This window comes from Sitophilus oryzae, unplaced genomic scaffold (genome assembly GCF_002938485.1).
Source record: "Sitophilus oryzae breed Bouriz unplaced genomic scaffold, Soryzae_2.0 scaffold_177_pilon_pilon, whole genome shotgun sequence".
Classification (NCBI taxonomy): Eukaryota; Metazoa; Arthropoda; class Insecta; order Coleoptera; family Curculionidae; genus Sitophilus; species Sitophilus oryzae.
In genome coordinates, this window is record NW_022146479.1 from 6,591,236 (window position 1) to 6,614,610 (window position 23,375).

The window sequence follows — 23,375 nt, forward strand, 5'->3', positions numbered from 1 at the left end:
GTGGAAACCGAACTAAGTATGCAGATAAAAACGGTTTCTAGAAGTTAGTTAGTTCAGTGAATCGCCGCTAGAGTCCAGCAGCGTATTAATTCGTTACCACGCCTACCAAAATGAAAGAAAAGTGAATCACTTCTTGCTAAAACCACCATAATAGCAATTTTTTTCGTTTTGTGTGATATATACAATGATAGAGAAGGAAGTTTACCGATAAGTTTTTACAAAAACCTTGTTTTTTAAACCGAACTGTAGATTTTGTGTGTGACTAACTGCAAACTAAACCGCACCTCTTCTATCGTTCGTCTGTTGACTGTGTACCGTGGACGAGTGTGTAGAATCGTTATGAAGACCGAGTGTTCTATTTAAGATATTTTGGTAAGTTATCTTATCATTTATAATGCTGTGATAGGCTATTTATCTTTATGATAAAAAAGAATATCTAAAAATAATCTTAATGACGAGGAAACGCACATACAATGGTGTTAAAAAATATGTTTCTTTATATATACAGAGGGTTACCTGTGTTCTAAAAATGCCGTTTATTTATAAATAAGTGACATTGATGTACTGTTCTATTTATTCTGTTAAGTTACTGATAAAACTAAATTAGCACAGAATTTAATTAATAAGTAGATAAGCATGCCCTTTTTTACTGTAGTAGGTAAATATCATTAAAGGTGTTTGACAGGTAATAGCGTCTACAGTGATTTAACTTCTTATAATCTAACAGAAAACAGAAAATGAAGTTATTTGTTTAATACATTAACATCTTCAAATATATTGATATTACACCTAGTTATAATTTATAAACTTTAAATAATGTAGTTATGATGTCATCTTAGAAGATTATTTTGATTAACCTAATTGTCAACGACAATGTAGACAAATGTGAAGAATAACGTTTGTAAGGTTGTTTGAGAGCATTGATAAAATTAGAATATTCACCTAATGAATAACATTTTCGTCATTCTTGCAGTATGCCCTAAAGGCATAATATTGTATTGTAGTTATATTTTATTTGCATTTCTTGCATGATGTCACTGTTATTTTAGTTGGCATATATATTAGTCCTGAAATATAAATAGAATTTTCCTAATCGTTTTTATTTTTCTAATAAGAATATTTGATAACATTTGATAGCGAATGTTATAAAAATGCACGTTTGAATATACATGTATAACAATAAATATTTACAAAATTAACTTTGTGTATATACTCTATGTATAAAGCACACTTAAAATATCCCTTTTTCGACAGATAGAAAATGCTAGGACCTGCATGAACTACATTTAATAAAACAAAATTCTTTTATATGCCTAGCTAGATATAGAGATTTTTTTCTATTCACAAGGACAGTTTTCAAAATATCTATGTATAAAGAAATACAAGAAATGTTAGAGCCACAAATTGGATCATATTTGTGAATATTGTAAGTATTCATAAAAGTTTTTTGCCCTCCATGGTTGAGAAACCTTATCAAAGGAATTCCTGTTTAATTTGAATTAGCTAAATGAATCATTACTATTTTAATTCCTATTACTATATTGCGGTTTCGCTAATTTGTGGTAAATTGTCATCAATATAAAAAAATCGTTATATTTCTGTTTTGACTAACCAACCCACTCTAGAATTTAAATTCTTTTTTGTTTTCGTACCTTATCTCTGGTTGTTTACATTATTTACTATGTTTACTAGGTATATAATATTAATAAACTAATTGTTTATTTACCTGGACATAAACAAAGGTGTGATATAAAAACCTTTTTTATTACATAGTTATTTGATTATTTTGTTTTTTTGTTTTATCTGTTTCTTTACAATTGAAAATTGTTGGAATATAGTAGTTCTGAAATAGTCGAATAGAAAACATGTCAGGCAGGAAGACAAATAATAGGTATGTTTCCTAACATAAAATTTATAATTTACATTTTTTACGTACACTTCCAAATTCTTTAGTCTGGAAGGCTATGCTGGAAGGTTTTTTTAAGAACTATTTTAAATGCTTTATTAAAAAAGATATTCATTAGCCCAGTATTTTATCCACCTCAATTTTATAAAATTTCTGTATATTGTGAATAAAACAATGCTTTTTTAATCAAAATGGCAGTTAAAATGAAATATAATCCATGAGAGGGTGTCATTCTGCCTTAGAACTTCTATAGCATGCTTCTATAGTAATTCTAAACTTATTTGAAAAGTTATTGAAATGTGAGAAATTTGTACTTATTGAAAAGTAACCATAGGCGTCCGTATTAAAACTAACTTTAAACCTATATAAATTTGAATAATTAATATTTGTAAAGTGTGTAAATAGTCTAGAATGATTGGGGGAAATGAAGATAGGAGTAACGTGGCGTTACTGAGATTAAACGTCATTGTATTTCTAAAAGAATAGCAGGGATGAGTAAATTTCATTAATGTATGTAATTAAAAAATATTATATATAAGTAACGAGAAAATATTTTTTTCTTTTGGATATTTTTATTAAAAAAACTATTTTAAAAAATGGTAAGCTAGTTCATTATCTTCTATTTTATAGAAATATATTATTTGAGCTATGATGTCGTTTTTTTGTTTTAGGTATAGCTCAATACTTATAACGATGAAGTCCAAAATAGGCTGTTATTTTTTTCTATTCGTAATTTATTATTATAGCAATTGCTGTAACGCTAGAGAAGGTAATTTATACTTTATTTTTCGCCAAGTTTGTTTGCTAAGTGGCCAAATTTTTAGTACCATCCCCTCCATTAATTGTTAAGCAGCCTCCCACAGACGAAGTCCTGTTCCAAGTTGAGCAGGGAGAAAACGACAAACCTTTTTATATCGAATGCGAAGCAGAGGGAGAACCAGCTCCAAAGTAAGTCGCTTTAAGGCATTGGTTTAGAGCCTGTTGATAATATTAACTTCCGGTCTTATTCTTGTAGATATTATTGGATCAAAAATGGTAAAAAGTTCAATTGGCAGGCATATGACGATCGTATATCTCAACAGACTGGGCGAGGTACCCTTTCAATCGCCAAACCTTCTGACGTAGATATTGGACAGTACCAATGTTTCGCAGAAAATCAGTACGGTATTGCTACATCAAACTCAGTATTTATGAGAAAAGCAGAATTAAATTCTTTTAAAAATACTCCACCCATTTCATTAACTGGACGAGAAGGTGAACCCTTTAATTTGACATGTCAACCGCCAGATGGATGGCCCAAGCCTGTCGTACATTGGATTATAATGTATACTAACGGAGGCTTCAAAACGATCAACTCTTCTCGAATGACCTTAGATCCCGAGGGGAATTTGTGGTTTTCCAACTTGACTATGTCAGACAACACCGATAATTTTATGTATGCTTGCGCAGCTACTAGTCCAACGAAACACGAGTACAAATACGGAAACAGAGTTTTATTAAATGTTGTTTCTGCTGGAGTTTCTGCTTCTCTGAATCGAGTTCCCCCAAAACTACAGTATGTCACTAGAAAAAACGAAGTTGGTTATCGAGGCAAGAGAGTGGAGCTATTCTGTATATTCGGCGGAACGTGAGTTTTTAAGACTGTTTTTGGAGGAGATATTATTGTCATATTTTTTCTAGGCCTCTACCACAAACTGTTTGGTCCAAAGATGGTAAAATTCTGCGCTCTACAGACAGGGTAACACAGGGTAATTATGGGAAGTCTTTAATAATCAAAATAGTTGATTTCGACGATGCGGGAACTTATACTTGTGAAGTTAGTAATGGGGTTGGCGAATCTCAGTCATACTCTATCCATCTGAAAGTTTACGGTAAATTAGTTAAATAAAAAAAATCGAAATTAAAGTATATTGTATTTTTTTTTAAATTTTATTAACAGCCGTTCCATACTTTATCGAAGAACCGAAAGTTATTACAGCCGCTGAAGATGAAACTGCTGAATTTAAGTGTATTGCCGGAGGTGTGCCTGAACCTGAAATAAAGTGGATTTTCAATGGGCAGCCTATTGAAAGGGCGCCTCCAAACGATAGGCTCAAGATACAACCAGGAAGACTTATTATCGAACGCCTTGTCAAGAACGACACGGGAAACTACGGCTGTAACGCTACCAACTCTCTGGGTTATGTCTACAAAGACGTTTACGTTAACGTCCAGGCTTTATCCCCTGAAATAACGGAAGCGCCTAGAGACACGTACGCCGTGGATAATCAAAGTATTAATATGACTTGTAAAGTAGTTGGAGCGCCGAGGCCCACCATTAAATGGATTCACAATGGGAAGGAATTGACTGGAGGCAGGTTCAAAGTTCAGGAAAGCGGCGATCTACTTATTTCCGACGTCCAGTTCGACGACAGAGGCAATTACACTTGTTACGCCGAGAATAAGATCGACAAAGCCAGTGCTAGCGCCAGGTTATTTGTCAAAGGTACCCTTTCATTTTCCATACGTTATTATTTTACATTATATCCTTTATGTTTTGATTACAGCTCATACATACATCACGGATGGTCCGACGGACTATGAAGTCGAGTCTGGAACATCGGCAACCTTCAGATGTAACGCTGCAACGGATGAATCGCTCGAACTAGAGATAGTTTGGTTGAAAAACGGACAACCCATCGATTTCGAAGCAGAACCACGATTTGTTAAATCTTACGATTATTCATTAACGATAACGAAAACGATCGAATTAGATTCGGGCACTTACACTTGTTTGGCAAGAACTGAACTGGACGAAGCTTCAGCGCAGGCCCAGTTAATCGTTCAGGCAGTTCCAAATGCTCCAGGTGATATACAGGTGGAATGTCACAAATTAGACGCTACGATTCGCTGGTCACCTAAAGGAGACAACAGAGCCAGAATATTACATTATATTATTCAGTATAACACTAGCTTTACTGCGGATTCTTGGGAAATAGCGTACGATAATGTTCCTGCAGTCGATACAACTTACACAGTTCCTATGAGTCCTTGGGCCAATTATACTTTCAGGGTAATAGCTGTAAATAAAATCGGAAGATCCTTACCGTCACCTCATTCAGAAATGTGCTCAACACCACCGGAAGTTCCACATAAAAATCCTGATAACGTAGTTGGGGAAGGAGATAGACCAGATAATCTTGTGATATCTTGGACTCCTATGCCGCAGATTGAACATAACGCTCCCGGATTTAAATACAGGGTCTACTACAAAAGGGACATCGCCGGAAAAGATTACGAACCCCCTCAAGAGATAACAAATTGGCGTCAAAACAAACTCGAAATTCCTAACCAGCCGTCTTTCCAGCAGTACAGAATCAAAGTTTTAGCTGTGAATGACGAAGGGGAAGCTAACGTTTCGCCACAAGACGTTATTGGATATTCTGGAGAGAGTGAACCGGAGTTAGCACCTCAAAATTTCAGTGTGCTCAACGTACAAAGTCCGACAAATGCTCTTTTAAGTTGGATTCCGGTTCCTTTGGAGTCAGTCAAAGGTACTTTACTTACTATTAAATATAACTGAATATCTTCAAAAATGGTATTTCTTAGGTCATTTCAAGGGTTACAAAATCCGGACATGGAGTGACCAGTCGCCTATTCGCAACGAGATTCAGGTTCAAGGAGGCACAGCCAAGGCTCTCGTCAATAATTTCGTTCCGAACACCAAAAATTACGCTCAAGTTTACGTTTACAATGGAAAATACAACGGCCCTCCAAGCGAAACTCTTAGTTTCCATACTCCTGAAGGTAGTTAATAAGAAATTAACTCTAATGCACAGTTTTTTAATAAAAATGTTGTATCTTTAGGCGTTCCTGGTGAGATGGATTCATTAGAAGCTCTGCCTTTGGGATCTTCGGCGTTTTTGCTGAAATGGGAGAAACCTGAGAGGCCTAACGGTAATCTTACTGGTTATAACATTTACTACGCAGAAGTCGACAATAATATGAAGGTGGGAAGGCCTATTCCCAGAACACCCCACATTGAAGATCCCAATAAACTTCGAGCTAAACTTGCCGGTTTGTATTCATAATATTCTACATAATAAAAAAATTACAGTTAATATTATCAGGATTAAATGCCGATACGAAGTACCGAATCTACATAAGCGCTAAAACGAGAGCTGGAGAGTCCAAAATGTACTTTATTGAAGCCAATACAAAAGCAAGAGGTTCTCACAAACCCGGTCAGCCGAACTTTGACTGGGAACCTATCCAAAACGGCAAAACTTCATCTGTAAGGATACATTGGAAACCTAGCGAGGACGGAAAGCCCGGTTCACACTTCTACGTCAAATACAAGAAGAGAGGAGAAACTCAGTATCTACGTACTCCACCTGAGAAGAGTGAAGATTATCAGGATGGTAACTAACAACTCGTTTTTTTATATCTGTTATTAATAATATTCGTTCGCTTTCAGTTCCCGGTTTAGAAACAGGAGAGGCTTATGAATTCATAGTAACTTCAGTGGATGGGGACTTTGAAACAGACAGTGAGTCACAGGAAGTGTACGCTGACGACATAAAAATCACTCCTAAAGATCCGGTAGCGACAGCAGGCTGGTTTATTGGAATGATGCTGGCCATCGTCTTCTTGCTGCTGGTTCTTATTATCGTCTGTATTGTTAAAAGAAACCGTGGTGGAAAATACGCAGTTCACGAACGAGAACAAGCCAACGGCCGGCACGATTATCCTGATGAAGGCGGCTTCCACGAATATTCGCAACCGTAAGATTTTTCTACGACAGAATGTGTTAAATATGATTTATTTATTTCTATCTTCTACAGGTTAGACAACAAATCACATGGAAGGGCATCTATGAGCAGCGAGCCGAAGATTGGACCAGAGAGTGATACAGATTCTATGGCTGAATATGGAGATGGTGATACAGGTATTATTAATTGTTATTAAAAGTCTGCATGACTATACATATATTTTAAATTATTTTTCTCATTTTAAAATACAGTTTTAAAACCTAAACACAGTCCTATTTTTTTAATGTTTTAGTTGTTGATGCTTTGTTTTTTCAATGAGAAGTATTTTTGAGCATCAAATGGATTTTTTGTAGTTACCTAACTTGTCCTTTTTTGAAAGTTACTGTCTTTCAGAAGCTTAAATTATCTAATAGAGACTTGTAATTTTTGAACTTTATTTTTCAAAAATGTTAGGAAATGTGGCATTATTTCTAAATCTTGGATTTTCAAAAACACGGCTGGTTTTATTACAAGCGGTACCTTATGGTTCCAAATTTTTTATTTATTTTTCAGTTTTTTTATGCTAAAGTATGTTAAAAAACACACTCATTTGAGAAGAAAAACTTAAATTTAACACAGCAAGTTTCATTTGAAAGAAGAAAAAAACAATAAATTCACACAAAAAGTAAAGTAATTATAAAACCTTGTTATTATTGAGTTGGAATAAAGTTATTGGTACGTATTATTATTCTAAAATAAATTACTTTAATTATGTGTAATAAAATATATTAATAATAATATTGTACCTTTTGTTATTTATATTTTTATAAAGTTCATATTCTTGAACCCTCTGTTTACCCGCCACTGGTAGGACTATACCTGCTACCAAAATAACCTGGTTTAAAAATAAACAACTTTCGTGTGATATATTCGAATATTTTGATATACTGTGTGTTTTTAATTTTGAACTTCATAATTTACAAATAAACAGGAAATAATATATATTATAAACAATAATTAAAGGAAATCCATTTGAGGGGACTTAATACTACAACTTTATTATATTATATATGTTTTTAGTTTAACGTATTTGTCAAGGGATTTTTATTTTATTCTTTTCTTATTTTATTTTAATTTATTGCCGAAAATATATGTTTGTCTTTTAATTCATATTTATTTTGGTATGTTTTTATTTATTTGTTTTTGTAATTCTGTAGAAGGTATGAATGAGGATGGTTCATTTATCGGCCAATACGGCCGTAAAAAAGGCCAAGGGGAAACCACATCACAGGCGTTTGCTACATTTGTTTAATGCGTAAGAGTTCGTTTTTTTTTTAATTTTTATCTTACTATTAATTTAATGCCTGGATATTTGGTGATGGACTAACATAATACTTATTATTAAATAATAAACCTATTTGTTAAGGAATGCAGAACTACTCCACTAACATAGTGTGACAACTAATATTTATATATTTTTTTTGAGTGAATAATATTTTTCTTTTGTGTAACCATTTTAATGGAATTTGATTTTTTTTGTGTTTTTTTTTGTGCAGTGGTTACTATGAACATTTTTTAACATTTTGATATTTTGGATGGTCGTAAAAAATGAAGAATGGTATGGTGGTTGTTACTAATATTTTAAAATCATAACTAGTATCTAAAAATCTGTTGGTTTTAGGTCGATTTACTGAAGATGGTTCTTTCATTGGTCAGTATGTCCCAAGTAATATGAAACAAATAGGAGCTGTTGGTGCACCTGGCACCCACAGCAACGCAATGGCAACATATGTCTAGAGAAATTATTACAAACTAGCTTTCAGTGTGGTGTTTATTCTATTCTTCTATTGAGTGAACTATCTCTAATTTATTATATGAATAGGTTCAGTTTAGTTGGCATCACGGTAGCTTGAGAGAAAATCTCATTATTTATCATAATTGAATTGCAGTAAATTCGTCCTTTTGTTCTTTAAGTAGGTTGTAATGTTTGCTAATCAAAATATGAATTTAATATATGATATAGTAATATATTTTGTTGTTCGTTGCAGTTTGAAAATTGTAATGATTTTGTTGATAACATGCTGATTTCACTGTATGTTTATTGTATTATAGTATAATATTAAGTTTTCATAATTTCAGGGCTTAGAATAAAACAAATAACTGTTTTACAGAGAATATTCCACTTCCATTTTGCCTCTACTGGTTTGTTTTGTTCTAAATCCTACAGCGTTTTCTCATAGATGTAAAGATAATTTAAGTTTTTATATACCCTGCGCTGATATCGCTGTCAAAAATCGTTTTGTATTCATTTTTGTATTATATATTTTTATATTGCGTTTCGCGACACTGCCTTATGACTTAAAAGTTGCCATAAAATTTGGTATCATTTATCTTCATGTTTCTCCATGACAAATTTTAGGATAATTTTATTTTTAAGTATTATTGTGAAGGTTCCAAGTAAAATCTTCTTACATACATACAGAAAACGACTTCGTTTTAAAAATTGACGTTTATTTTCGAATTTTTGACTTTTTTTTGAGTAATGTACTTGTAACTTGATCACAAAACTATTTTTTGCACCACATTTTTTAAAAAGACTTATCTAAATTCAATATAGTCAATAAAGCGATCAAAAGAAGCCATTGAATTAAAGACAACTAAGCAACTAATACTATAAATTTATAAAATATACGTAAGAATTTATTTTCAAGATATTATCCTAAATTTATCCTATGTCAATTTCAAATAAATAAGCTTTCTGTCAAACAGGGGGAGGTGCTATTTATATGGTTATATCTTTGTTGCGTATTGTTGCTTGTTAAAATCTTACCACATTTTCAAACAAAAAATAAAATAATCACGTTGGACAGATAGATTTTGATTTTTCAGAATACAAAAATTCATCTGTGATTTAAAATTTTCTTTTCCTTGGAAGCAGGGTGTTTGATCTTTAACCAATGATACTCTATAGTTTATAAGAATTGTATTTAAAATGACGGTGTTTCAGGGGCTTCTTTGCTTGAATAAGAGGTCATTGACATTAATATTCGGTTATTTGATATTTGAGCTTTATAATATTATTATATTAGGAACATTGGCTTTTGTACATGTAATTTACATTAAAAGAATGGCGTTTTTTGGTATGTGAGCACTTTTTTTAATAAGATTTTGAGGAGAGCTGCACTGCTGGGTAATAGATAAGATCTTTCAATGAAATATATTTAATCGTCTAAATATTACAAATAAAAATGCTTTACTACTTCTACTTCAGATGGACTTATAATATTTTTTTATTGTCGTGTACAAATAATCTATTTGCATACACGTTAGTAATTCATTATAATTGTTGTATAGGATATTTCTGGCATTTTTGTGTTTATTTTCTTAGATTAAAACCGATTGCTATGTATTTTCTTAGCAATAGATTTTTATTAAATAAAGGGCTGACTAAACCCACATATTTTTGTTATCTATATTTACTTTTGTAACAGATGGTTTAGTTTTAGAATTTGTTTATAATAAAATACTGTTTTCGTCTCATTTTTGCACTAATAAAATTTAAAAGTGTACATACAGTGTGTATTTTTTCCTCATTTTGGTATTCTTATACATTAAATTTATTGATCAAGGTTTCAAGTTGTTGCTGAGAATACCTATCTATAATTTTAAATTTAATTATTAAGTTTTTAAGTAGTATCTCGTTAATGATTATTAATTTGCTGTTTTATAATATAAATGTGTTTAATTCTATAACAGAATTTGAATTTTCTATGTAATGGCGAATGCGCCTGGCAAATATAATGCGCCTGGTAAATAAATTTGTTCTGGTGGTCATGAACTTATTAAATTATTCGGGGAAATGAAATGGGAATTAAAACTAAATATAATTATTGTATTTTTGAATCATTTATCATACGAACATATCTTGCAAATATATTATGTAGACATAGGACATAAGGATGTACTTAGACATACCTATGTCTAGATTCTAATAATATATCTGTAATACATTTCGAAATAAAAAAATAAATAAACATGTAGTATAAAATACCTTATATTATTATGTTTTAAATTTACTTATCTAATTTTTTTTGAGGAAATAAATACTTCCAATTTTTATAATAAAACAAGGGATTGCAATCGCTCAATGAGGAACTCCTCAGTTTAAAATTACTAAAAGCTAAATACTAAAGTCAATTAGTCCTACCTAAAATAATAATTTAACTAATATTTTAAAATAACTTAATACTTATAAAGTAACACGTTCGTAATACTTTATATTAGACAGTTTAATAAAGCCATGGTAATGCGTCAGAAATTTAAAAAAAAATAAAACGATAATATAACTAAGTCAACATTTTGATCGCTTATGAAAAATCTACTTAGACCTAACCATGACATTGGCCATCTGTCTCGCAAAATATCTATATCTCTGCACAGAACTAGTCAATAAATATTCCACATCTTCAAATCTCAATATGAGTATTTTCAATACAAAATCGAACCCTTAAATTTAGTTGAGAATTTTTGGAGGCGCCCAGCACTAGCGTATCTATTTTGTACATCGTTCTAACTATGATTACACAGCCTTAAATACTAGTAGGTAACTTTAACATCGGCTTTGGTCGTTACTAACTATCTGTATTTGGGTTGTATTCTTGGTTTATCGACCTGAGGAAGATAAAGGCTGCCAAGAGTAAAGTCGACCCCAAGAGATCTCCTAGAGCAGTTAAATAAGGAATAGCTGAGTTATCTGGATCGATCTTGAATTTCCACATTGTATGTACCATTAAGTGAGCCACGTAGAGGAGAATTATCAGCTGGATAAAGCTAACAGATAAGTAAGAGCAAACGAATGCTAACGTGGCAAGAACTTTTCCATTGTTGGCGATTACATCAGCAACTATCACAAAAACTATTTGACCAGGGATGGAAAGTGCCAATAAGATACGAGCAGTTTTAGCAGGGAACACTGAAAATTAAAAAGAAATACTACATATATACCTTGAAAAATAAGTAAGTGATTATGGTTACCTCCAGCAATGAGTGCCGTCCATGGAGCAACCCACTGTTTAGTATGCGGAGGAATAACTCCTTTTATCGAGGTTTTATGTAACATAGTGGATGTTCTACTGGCCTGGACCGAGACAAGGTTTCCTCCAATGCCATTAATTATAGGTTGGAAAGTGACGTACCCTGGAAATTGGTTGACTGCAGAGTCCAGGACTAAACCACCAGCACTAAACAGTTAAGAAAAATATATTAATTTTAAGTCTTACTAAAAATCAACAATGCTATACACCAATGATTTGATCTAAATCAAAATAGAGTTATTGCAAATAAATACTTTAAAACAAATATTTATTATTAAAGTGATATTCTGGAACTGTAGCTTTACATACCCACTAATAAACAAAGCTGATATAACTGGTGTCCACCCTCTATATAGAACTTTTTTGGTATATTCATTTTTCCTAACAATTATGATCCAAATAGGTAAAATAATTAGGACATATACTCCAACGATTACAAACATTACCCATGTATGAGTATCTAAAAAAAGGTAATTAGTACTTCATTAATTGTGTTATTAATTATATTTATGTTTACCATGTATTATAAACAATAGTCTGGCAAAGCTTGACAGAACTACTAAGGAAACAACGTCACCGATGCTCGCCGCCAAAGGCGTTGCTAAATTATCTGGATTCAGCTTAATTCTATGTGAAATAAATATCACTGATATCAAGACGAAGTCTGTAAAAGACAAAGACTTATTTAAAGTTATCTAAATCACGAAACACGTATATTTACCTAAGGTGAAACAAGATAAAGTGGCTGTTAAGGTACTGGAGGCGGCTAAAAGGTATGCATGGTTCCATTCAAAAGTTCTATTAACAACTGCAGAAGCAGTTATTGCAAATACTGACACTATGCATGATGCAACAATGGCTTGAATCTAAACAAAAGCATCGTCAGAAGTTAGTTTGTTGTATCTAAAATAGGACTTACTTGAACAAGCCCGATGTTTCCGATAATCATTTTGAAGATTTCTTTTTTCCCTTTCATGTTACCTAAATTCGCTTGTGTGGATAACCTGGAAGCTAGACACATGTCCAGGTTTCCTTTGAGACCCAACAGTGCTGGTACTAAAACGTACAGGGCCCTCACAGTTGTGAACACTTCAAATTTCTGTTGTAAAAATGATAATTGTGTATGGTAAAATTTAATTTGTTAAAGAGATTCGCTATTATACCTCAACTTTTCCTAGCACTACTCCAGCTCCTATTGTACCCATACCAGCAATCATAAAAGGTATAAAAATCTGTATAGTGACAGAATACCATTTTTCTTTCTTCAATAATCTTTCACATTCGCTAGGAGTGGACAGTACGGATTCTATTGATTTTTGCTTGTCGAGGTCTAGAAAATTTTCAAAATATTTGAATACATATTACCCAATATAATACTATTTTCACATAAAAAAATGAGTCAGAGAAGGAAACTCAATGTCTCCAAAACTGTTTGCAACAACTGCGTTACTCACTCAAAAAAAATCACTTACTAGTGCGTTTTGTCTTCGTCTCATTCTTGAAGTTAAAGTCAGGGGACAAACTTATGATTGTCGTTGTTGTGAGTTGATTGGGATCGGGTACGACTTTGCCACTTATTTGCGAATCTATACTTTCGGTGGACTGATATGTGTCCTTTGGGTTCATGGCTAAAAAATATAATGGTGCTTTGAATATCCCAAGAATTTAGAAACATACAACATTAATAATTTACGTAGATATTACGTGACTTACTTGGAAATTTATGGGTTGAATCCCACCTAAGATGTCGGCAGTAGTTAGCTGCCCTGGGACTTCAAATGTTTTGTATGTCGGGAGACGCAGCCACCATCCACATATAGCTGAACTAAAGAGTATAAAAGAAAAATACTCGTGAGAAATAAGAGGGAAATTAAATACAGCTTACTAACTAAATTCTTAATTAATTTTTTTATTACTAACTTTAATATGTCATTAATATTTTTGCGTATATTTTTTTATAAATAAAAATCATTTTATCTCAAGAAAAAAATGTATTTATTATTGTAGAATATCCCCCGAAAAGGCTAAAATTTTATTTTGTAGTGTAAAAGAACTTTTTGTTTTGTCGGTTTATATACGTATACAAAGGTTCTTGCCTGTACATGATTTGCACTATATTTCAATTAAGTATCTATTTAAATGCATGTAACTGGCCTTTTTTCAACTGTTCTATTACATAAGTTTACCAGAATATGAAAAAATTCCATCATTACTAAATAAAACCTACGTTCAGTTATTTAATCCGTTGCCTAAATGTTTATAATATTGTTTATTAATATCTGATCTTTTTTGAATATTAATAAAATTACATATTGAAATTCTCTTACCTTTTTGGTAATTTGAACATGAGTTTATAATTAATAGGGCTCCTGATGATGTTAGTATAGAAATATATAATTGTCACTGGCCAGAAGTGTTAATACTAGAACTTAGTAGCACATTAGTTTGGTTCTTGACGTGATTGATACTCAACCGTCTGTTCTATAGGAGTTTACCTGTTGGACTAAACCACACATGAATAATACACCTTTTTTCTGCCCGTACTTTATACAGGGTTATTAAAAACTATTTACTTTAAGATAGTGGTTTTAGATAAAAATATTTTTGTCCAATGCGGTTTTAGGCATTGAAATAATATATGTTATCTTTAAAAATCGGTTTACATCTAAACGTAAATAATGTATAAAATAATGGATATAAACGATCTTTTTTTTGAAAAATAATCTAGATCCAGCGAACAATACAGTGAAATATAATTAAAAATAAATTTATTTGCGATTAAGTAAACAGCGTGGGAGAGTACCTTATTTTTATTATATAAAAGTCAACTTTTCGAGATAAGGGCAGTTATTATTATGGGTGCACTTGGTGCAGTGGTTCTTGAAATTGATTGATGTTATCTTGTACATATTTTTTCCTTGGATTGATAATATTTTCCTTATATATATAGATAAGAGACTCCTTTACTTTCCGTCCTATATCCTACAAGCTATTACTCCTCGATATTTGTTTTAAAGTACTTATTAAAAAATTATATTACCTTATAATTATTTGAAAATTGTTAAATAAAGTTACATCCTTGTTACTACGCTTTGGGTAAAAAGTGAATAGAAAAATAATGTTTTTTTCTTCAAAAATTAAGTTTAAAGTTAGTTTCACAACCCCTCGTAAAGTTTAACGTACTATATCGTTGAAAATAGCATATAAGTGGTAAAAACTGAATGTGCTACAGACGCGTTAAGAATAATGATGAGAATTCTTTATGCTTTTAGCATTTTTTTATTAATTTAATGTATTATCGTATTATTTTAACATTTAAGGTACACGGTACAAAATATTATGCCAGTGCACGTACCTGCTTAAGTACTTCAGTAAAGAAATTAACAAAAAACCAAGAATTAATTAAGATTGAGACTAAAATTACTGATTAAATATTTAAAATTACTAATTGCAGCACCGAAGATTAAGACAAACATATATATATATATATATATATATATATATATATATATATATATATATATATATATATATATATATATATATATATATATATATATATATATATATATATTATTTGTAATAATTTTTTTCATTCAATAAAGTTTGGACCAGCGGACTTGCAAAAAAAATTGAATAAGTTAAAAAGTCTATTAATAAACTATTCCTATTTATTTATCACATCGTTATATTAAGTATGATTATGACTTATACAAATATGCTTTAATACTTACGATTAGAAATAGAAACGACTTAAGAATGATGCTTTAATTAAAATACATATTGTACTTAACTATAACGTTGGAAGTAAATTCGATTCTAACTTGCGGTTATAATTATGCACAAATTTTTCTGACGTTTAAAATTCCAAGTGAACTGTTTGGTTTTTTACGTATTTAAAATAGTGATTTAAAAAAATATTATTCAAAGTATATATTACTATTAAAAATAGTAATATTATTATTTTTTTCACCGTTCAAGCTCTTAACAATGAAAGTGACAGCTGATTGTGAATTATTTGAAGTCATTGATAAATATTAGATCCACTGTATAATTTTATAAGCAAATTTAATAGTTAGGAACAAATAAAAAATAGATTGGGCCTCTTACGGACACATTTTTACAAATTTGATTAATTAATCTGTTATATTAAATTAAGTAATCTAGTAGGGTTTGAAATACTATGAAATTGTTTTGTTTATTAACAATGATATCTCGTGATCGAATAAAAACGCCGTCATAGTAGGCTTAGAAATAAAATTTTATCTCTAGGTTTATTTTTATTATGTCTGGCACGGAAATGCTTAAAAACAATAAATAGTTTTATATTGTAATTTAAATATAAAGGCTTCAAAGGTGTCACAATCTAAATATTTGAGAAATTAAAAATTATTAATTTATTTTTTTAGTTTTTAACTAACGTACGCTTGATATTTTAGTTGTCAAGACTGTTTTGGCGCGGTTTTCATGGTATATTCTAATATTATATTAGTCATGTAATATTTTTCGATAAAAAATGGTCGCCAAACCAAAGCGAATCTCTGGAAATACAGAAAAACAATAAATACAAGGAAAATAAACTATAACAATTCTATTTCTGAGCCTTTGCGTAATTGACGGTTTCGTGGCTAAAACTTAGATTATTTGTTCGAGTTTTCTCTTACTTCATTGATTTTATTTCCTGCTTTTTTACACCGCTTTACACCGAATATTGTCGTTCCTCTACCGGAACTAAAAGAGATCCTTTTAAAATGTTGTTTATTGTTGGTTCCTTAAAAGTGTTTACGCTCAAACTAAACCAATTTCTTATTTTCAACCTGTGGAGTGTTGATTTTAACTTTAGATCTCTGTTTGATTTAATAAGTGTCTTGATATTGATATCCTAACATTGATCTTTTAACAGAATACACTCCTTATCTTGATTTTATTACATGTTCTAATTTGACAGGGATTTGTATCGAGAGTATGGCAGATGACTTTCAAAAATATTTATAATACGATGATGGTCTTATATTTTGTTTCAATTACTGGTCTAACATTCTAATCTAACAAAATTATTTATTAAATTAAGATCTAGTATTATAAAAATTATTTAATCTAAAAAATATGTAAATTGTATATACAACAGTCTATTTGAAAAGTAATGAAAATGAGGAAGTATCAGTAGCGGCGCGTGGTTTAAGACTACGGGCACAAGTTAATATTCGGTGCTATGTCTCAATCTGTAGATGCGCCTGTTGACTGGGACCAAAAGCAACGGTATGTTTTTAGTGTAAAAATTACGAAAAAATGTTAGTGTCTTCTTCAAAAGAGAATATCTCTATAAATAAGCTATTGAGATGAATCAAAAGGTAAACTATCGAGAAAAGATGCACCTAGATGATAAAATGATTTTTAAATTCCTTGCTTTTTGAACATATTCCAAAGGGTATTCCAAACTTTTACCAAAATAACAACATTTGGTATTCCCTCGTATAATTGACACAAGGGAACGTTCATTTTTAATTTAGAAACGTCATCATAGTCGGTCCACTACAACACAATATATACAATTTTAAAGTACATCAAAATTTTAAGGTGCCCGTTTTTCGTGCCAGTGAGTTTATTTAAGTATTAAGGGGCGTCCAGACCGGATGAGCGAGAAGGAGCGAGCAAGAATTCGGGTATGTTCTATGGGAAATGGGAACGCTTAACTGGTGTGGACGGCTCTGCGAGCGAGCGAATGATTGCTTGCTCGCGCTCGACGCTGTTCCACGCCGTGTCGGTACATCAAAGAAAATTCGCGCTATTGCACGTTCGGTTTGGAAAGGATTTTGTTTACCACGTTTGCGATCAAATATCAAAAATGGAATGGCCGAAGTTGTTTTTTTAATAGAGGAGTACAAAAATCGCCAAGACCCGTAAGGTTATAGTTAAACCCTTTCTCTAGGTGAAATTGCTTTTCGGTAATTCGTATCACTTTTCATTATTTTTATGTCAATTAAATCTAATAAAGTATTAAAATCTCTAAGTGACATCTGACAAAAGTTCTTAAATTTTCCAGAATCTTCTGTTTCAACATCGTTTAGTAAATTGTTACCACCATGAGAAACTGGATTTTTAAAAAGAGTTATGTTCCACCATCTCCTCTGCAATTTTCTCTTTTGACGTTTCAATAATTTATAAAATACAATGAAAGACGCACAAGCAATAATTTTTTCCGACATTATGAACATGAAGTGCCACACACCGATCAACGCCGAACATACAAATAATCGCTAGTCTGGACTGAAGCTGATCATGTAATCGAGAGCAGCAGAAATCACGAGTGAATTTGAATAAATGTTTGCTCGCGCTCGTTACTGCTCGCTCATCTGGTCTGGACGCCCCTTTAGATTTAAATTAAATTTACGTTAAAAGGTACTGTGACTTTCGAAAAAAATAGACTTGGGTTGGCCTGGATTTTCCAATTCTTATTAATATTTTTTTTTAAAACAATTTTGCAAGTATTTAAAACTTTTTGAACAAAGGGTGCGGACAGAAAAAGTTTGACCAATTAAATCTAATATTCCAATGAGCAGTAAACCTACCTGTGTACCTACATTTCTATATTAAAAAAAATACTAATAAAGTTTAATAAATATAGATGCTGAGATATAGATTAGTGCCAGATTTCAATCTTTTTTATTAAATTTATTTTTTATTTCCAAAATATGACCCAGATAAAAATATTAAATTAATAAGTAAATTATTGGTGACTTGTTTTTGTTTTTTATTTAATCTGATTTATTTGATACACGTATCTCAATTTTACGTATGTACTTCTAATTTATTTGTAATTTTATAATTATACGTTGTATATATTAATAATAATAAATTATAGTAATTTTATTAATTTCTGTGAAGTACAATTACATGACGTTTATAGTTTTAAAACTGTCTCATAAAATATATTAATTTTTTTAAGGGAATCCCCAAACCTTTAAGAGAATCGAATATATTAGGAATATATAGTATATGTTACGCTCGTTTTTCCCAGTGATAAGACATGAATATTAATGAAAAGTACTTATCAATTCGCATTTTATTAATTCATGCATCTTCTTCAAAGGTTTTCCATACAGAAAATTGTTTTTTTTTTCTGACATTTTAAAGTTAAGAATAATTATGATAATTTTAAGTAGCTATTATCTGAAATGATCTAATTGAAATAGATTTAGTATACCTATAATATGACTTCTACGTATTGTGATAATTCAAGCTTAAATTTATAGGCTGGATTATCCTACAGCTTCTTAATGGATTAATTATAAAAAAATATTGATTAATTTGTTAAGCACGAGCCTGTGGTGCATTAACGAGTATTTAAAAAATTAATATTGTCGTATATTGCTTACTATTATATTACAGAAAAATGTTTTTTACATCTAAATCTGTATTATATATATTTTTTGTATTTATTTTTAAATTATATATGTATAAATATTGAAAACGAGAGGTTTTGAGTGAAAAATTATGTGCGAGCTTTCAGCTGAAAAAAACTTTTATGTGTTTTATATTTTAGCCAATTTCGTTCTATTGTCTACGAATTGCCTCTCGACCAGATTTCTCTACTTGTTTTCTCATTTTCATCTCATATACGGCTCCACTTTTTCACATAAATATCCGTAAATTAAACAGTTATTACACTGTCGAAATCACAGTCGGCATACGTCTTTTTCGTTCCTTCAAATTGTTTATCCAGACATTGAAATTGTATAAATAGGCCAAATATTAAATCAATTATATCAAGTGCTCCTTTTCATTATTTTTTTATGAATAAAAAAAATTGGCAGCTTTTATATTTCTCATAAAGTTATAAAGATATTTTCATCAATTAATTTGGTTTCCTTTTTTTTTAATAATTATTTTTTTATTCACAATGTTGTAATAGATTATTTGTATCACAACGTATAACATTATAGAGCGAATAGAATATTAAATGAAACACAATACAAATTTTTGATATTTACTTCAAGAAAATATTAGAGCAGCTTTAAATCGAAAAGTCAATCTCTTATTGATATTTACATGTAATTAACCCGGTAACAACTTAATGGAAAATGAAGTAATTAAGAAAATATATAATGTCAATAATAAATATCCTTGATGTCTTCGACATCTCCTTCGATTTTCTAAAATAATTAGAGACTTTAAAGACAGGCATTCATTATAAAAAAATAATAACAAGGCATTAATAAGAAATAAAAATATATGTTAAAAATAATGTTTGTGTTTCTTTATAAAAAAATTGTATACCAATGAACATATATTAATGAATAATATCATAAGTCTTTTCGATATTTCCGTTTATATGTATAGAGTTTGTAAAATAAAAACATATTTTGGAGAAGAAAAAATAAAATAAAAGTAAGAAAACTTGAAATATCTACTAATAAATAATGTCATAAGTCTCTTTGATATCTTGTACATTTCTTCATATTTGGATTTTATAAACTAAACAAATATTTTAAAGAAGAAAAAATAAAATAAAACTAATAATTACTCCAAGAAACAATTAATTCAAATACAAATAACATAAGGCATATTATAGTAACAAAATATTTAATTATTTTATACATTTTTCCTTATTTTAGATAAAAACAAGGATATTATAAAGAAATAAAAATCTATGCTAAATAATTTTAATCTCATAAGTATTGTTTCTTTAACTAACGAAAGTTTAATTAAAATAGTATTATAAAGCTATAAAATACTAAAAACTACTGTTTGTTTCTAGTATACAAGAATTATAAACTATAGTTTGGATAAATGAGCGCTCAAATCAAACAAAATAAGTCTCCTGCATATGCAATCGCAGGAAAATAATATCTGTTATTTTCGTGCTTTAAAATTACTATGATTATCATTAGGATTACATAGTTTTCCGTTGAAAATATTTGTACACTACTTATGTATTTATTTAGTTGTTCACGAATTATTTTAATAAATTTTTCTCATTTTCGACATAAAGCTGTATTTAAAATTAACTACGTATTTTAATTTCACATTTTTGGTATCCAGTCTCCGGTAACAATATCCAGATATTAAGCTCTTTATGCGCTTTAAAAAATATTTTAAATTAATTTCGAATAAAAAAAAGAAAAAAATATTGAAAATTAATACATACACGAAAATTTGCGATATTTTTTCCAGGGTGGTATTAGCCAGAAAATGCACGTGTAAAAATGTCAAATTAAGCACAGTTCGATCTCACTACACTTCACTTCAAACCAAAGTTCAAACGAACCAAACTAAAATTGTCTTTTAAATATCTCAGGTAAATCGTTATAACCTATCTCGATGGGGAATACTGTATACTGTGGCCGTCTGATTAGATACAGGAAGGTATCGGCCCAATAGCGCAATCTTACAAAATCATTTACACCTAAAAGCCATTTTCGATACAGTATTTTTTTTAACGCACAAGTATTAATTGTTTAGATTTTATCAACGATCTTTTTTTTTCATATTAATTATTACTTTATACACAGTTAATTACTCCATAAATTTCATATCTGTCGTCTTATAACTAATGCAATTTTCTAGACCTGTTCATGAAAAAAAACGCAATTTAAAAATCTAATTTTACCGTTTTTTTAAATTTTTGAGTCATTTATTTAACAATACGTATTTATACTTGTTTTATGGACATTTTTATATGCACATACATATTATTTTGACGTAAGATATTGTGAAGAGAGAAAATAATATATAAACTTATTGATAAAATTGGGATTTTTAGGGTAGTCTGGTTATTTTAACTGATAAGACACGTTTATAGTGATACATATTAGTAATAATTCATATTAATAACAAAGGATTAAAGAGCAAACTAGTAAAGATTTATTACAACTAATAGATACCTATAAGGAGAAAATAAGTATATTTTTTTTATGAAATAATAATTTATTTACTATTATACATAAACTTCAAATTATTTTTTCAAGAATATTGTTGTTGAGTATTTTTAGGATTATGCATTTTTAGAATATGATTTTTAAGAAAATTAAAATGTTAAAGAGCAGAAATTATAAATTGCGAAAATATGTGAGTCCGACTCTGTTGAACTGCTTCAACAGTACTTTACATTACAATGTGATTTACAAAAACTGACATAATCAATTTTTTGTTTCACATTCATTGTAGTTTCCGAATTTACTTGACAATATCTAATATCTAGTTTGTAAACTTAAATACTTTTCCATTTTAATAACAATGGAGTTTTACAAATGTAAACAAATAGTCAATATAAGCCGAAGGGCTAATATAATGCATTTATTTTTTTCATTTTATTTTACCGTTTATAATAAAAGGTTTATGCAAAATAACAGCCATATATCCAATGCGGAAATGATTTTTTTTAATTTAGCACATTTTGTTGAACGAGGAAGTATAATAAAAACATGATTATATGTAATTACTTAAGGGATATATACAGTAAATTGGCAGTCTTTTTCTATCAATAAAAATCGATTAAAATCGACGTCAGTGATGATTGTTTACAAATAAATACCGTTGGTTGGGGTTTGATAACTTTTGACTCGCAAAAATTATCTAATTGAATTTTATAATTCGTTTTCTGTGCTTATTTCAAATAAGGACTGTTTATTTTATATGAAATTATATCAATCTTATTATTTACTCTATTGTCGAATGGTTTTGTTGAGAAATCGCTTCAATAGCGAAGCGAATTTTGAACTATGTGCTTGTTGCCTTAATAGTCCAGGAGGCAGTGGATTTTTTTTGTACTTATTTTCCCAGTGGGTAAATAAAGTTGTATTTTCCCAGTGGGTGAATATATAATGTTAATTCGAGTGGTGACATTTAATGACAATTTGTGTCATGATAAATATTTAACATTCATTAAAGTGAATAATTTTATTAATGGGAATAACGCCACATCCCAAGTGCCGGAAAATCAGTCTGGCTGAAAATTTGAGCATACAAAAATTTGACAGATTTTTGAAATCGTAATTTAACGTATCATTTGATACTGTCATAAACTATAATCAAAGCAAGTCTGGCTGACTTACGAAATTGGCAAAATATTTTGTAATCAAAAATTACAAAATTTTTGATCTTATTTTCCCGGATTTCAAAATTTGTCACATGATAAATAATACTATAATATATACGTCTGGCTTCGAGTTTGTAATCACAAAAGCTCCGCCAAACTCACAAGTCAGGTTGTTGTAGGGAGGGGAGCAGAATTGGGGGGGGTACGAAATGTACGAAAATGAGAATTTTTGTATCTCGTATCTCTGATAGTTACAAAGTTATTGGCGAATGAAGTTTTTTGATGATTGACGGACGGACTGACATTTTGCTCAACCCATATTTTTTGGTTTCCTGGGGTCTTAAAACGATGAGAAAATTGTTCTTAGTCATAGTCAAATTTAGCTCTAACTTTTCTAATTATAAATTATGAAAAGTCAAAACATGTAGAGATGACAAAATCACCTGTATAATTGAGCATGCCGAATTACAAAAAAATTACAAAACAAGTCTGGCAAGGCTTTCGGGATGTTCCACATTAGCCAGACTATAATTTGCATTTGCAATAATTATAATATAAGCTATCATCTGACAAATTTTTAGGACTGTGAAAATAAAGGCAATGGTTTC

The 23,375-nt window shown here is 30.2% G+C and overlaps 2 protein-coding genes across 5 annotated transcripts; one reads left to right on the forward strand and one right to left on the reverse strand.

Moving 5' to 3' along the window:
- The first annotated feature begins 85 nt into the window (after positions 1 to 85).
- Positions 86 to 11,075, forward strand: LOC115882375 (neuroglian). 3 transcript variants are annotated; one of them, XM_030900422.1, is made up of 14 exons: positions 1,828 to 1,891; positions 2,578 to 2,675; positions 2,731 to 2,854; positions 2,922 to 3,533; positions 3,587 to 3,777; positions 3,846 to 4,391; positions 4,453 to 5,439; positions 5,495 to 5,692; positions 5,753 to 5,962; positions 6,016 to 6,306; positions 6,363 to 6,669; positions 6,730 to 6,833; positions 7,854 to 7,951; positions 8,318 to 11,075. In XM_030900422.1, the coding sequence occupies exons 1-13, from the start codon at positions 1,866 to 1,868 to the stop codon at positions 7,946 to 7,948; spliced, it is 3,789 nt and encodes a 1,262-aa protein (XP_030756282.1). In that variant the 5' UTR covers positions 1,828 to 1,865; the 3' UTR covers positions 7,949 to 7,951; positions 8,318 to 11,075. The 3 variants fall into 3 exon arrangements, with proteins under 3 accessions (XP_030756283.1, XP_030756281.1, XP_030756282.1); XM_030900423.1 differs by lacking the exons at positions 1,828 to 1,891; positions 7,854 to 7,951 and adding an exon at positions 86 to 372; XM_030900421.1 differs by lacking the exon at positions 7,854 to 7,951 and having other exon boundaries at positions 1,827 to 1,891.
- Positions 10,527 to 21,022, reverse strand: LOC115882377 (solute carrier family 41 member 1-like). 2 transcript variants are annotated; one of them, XM_030900425.1, is made up of 11 exons: positions 20,878 to 21,022; positions 14,057 to 14,232; positions 13,443 to 13,554; positions 13,202 to 13,357; positions 12,893 to 13,059; positions 12,649 to 12,828; positions 12,451 to 12,595; positions 12,247 to 12,393; positions 12,039 to 12,189; positions 11,671 to 11,876; positions 10,527 to 11,608 (listed from the first exon to the last, which is right to left on the reverse strand). In XM_030900425.1, exons 4-11 carry the CDS (start codon positions 13,353 to 13,355, stop codon positions 11,268 to 11,270), a joined length of 1,491 nt encoding a protein of 496 aa, XP_030756285.1. In that variant the 5' UTR covers positions 13,356 to 13,357; positions 13,443 to 13,554; positions 14,057 to 14,232; positions 20,878 to 21,022; the 3' UTR covers positions 10,527 to 11,267. The 2 variants fall into 2 exon arrangements, with proteins under 2 accessions (XP_030756285.1, XP_030756286.1); XM_030900426.1 differs by lacking the exon at positions 14,057 to 14,232 and having other exon boundaries at positions 20,878 to 21,021.
- Positions 21,023 to 23,375: the final 2,353 nt, after the last annotated feature.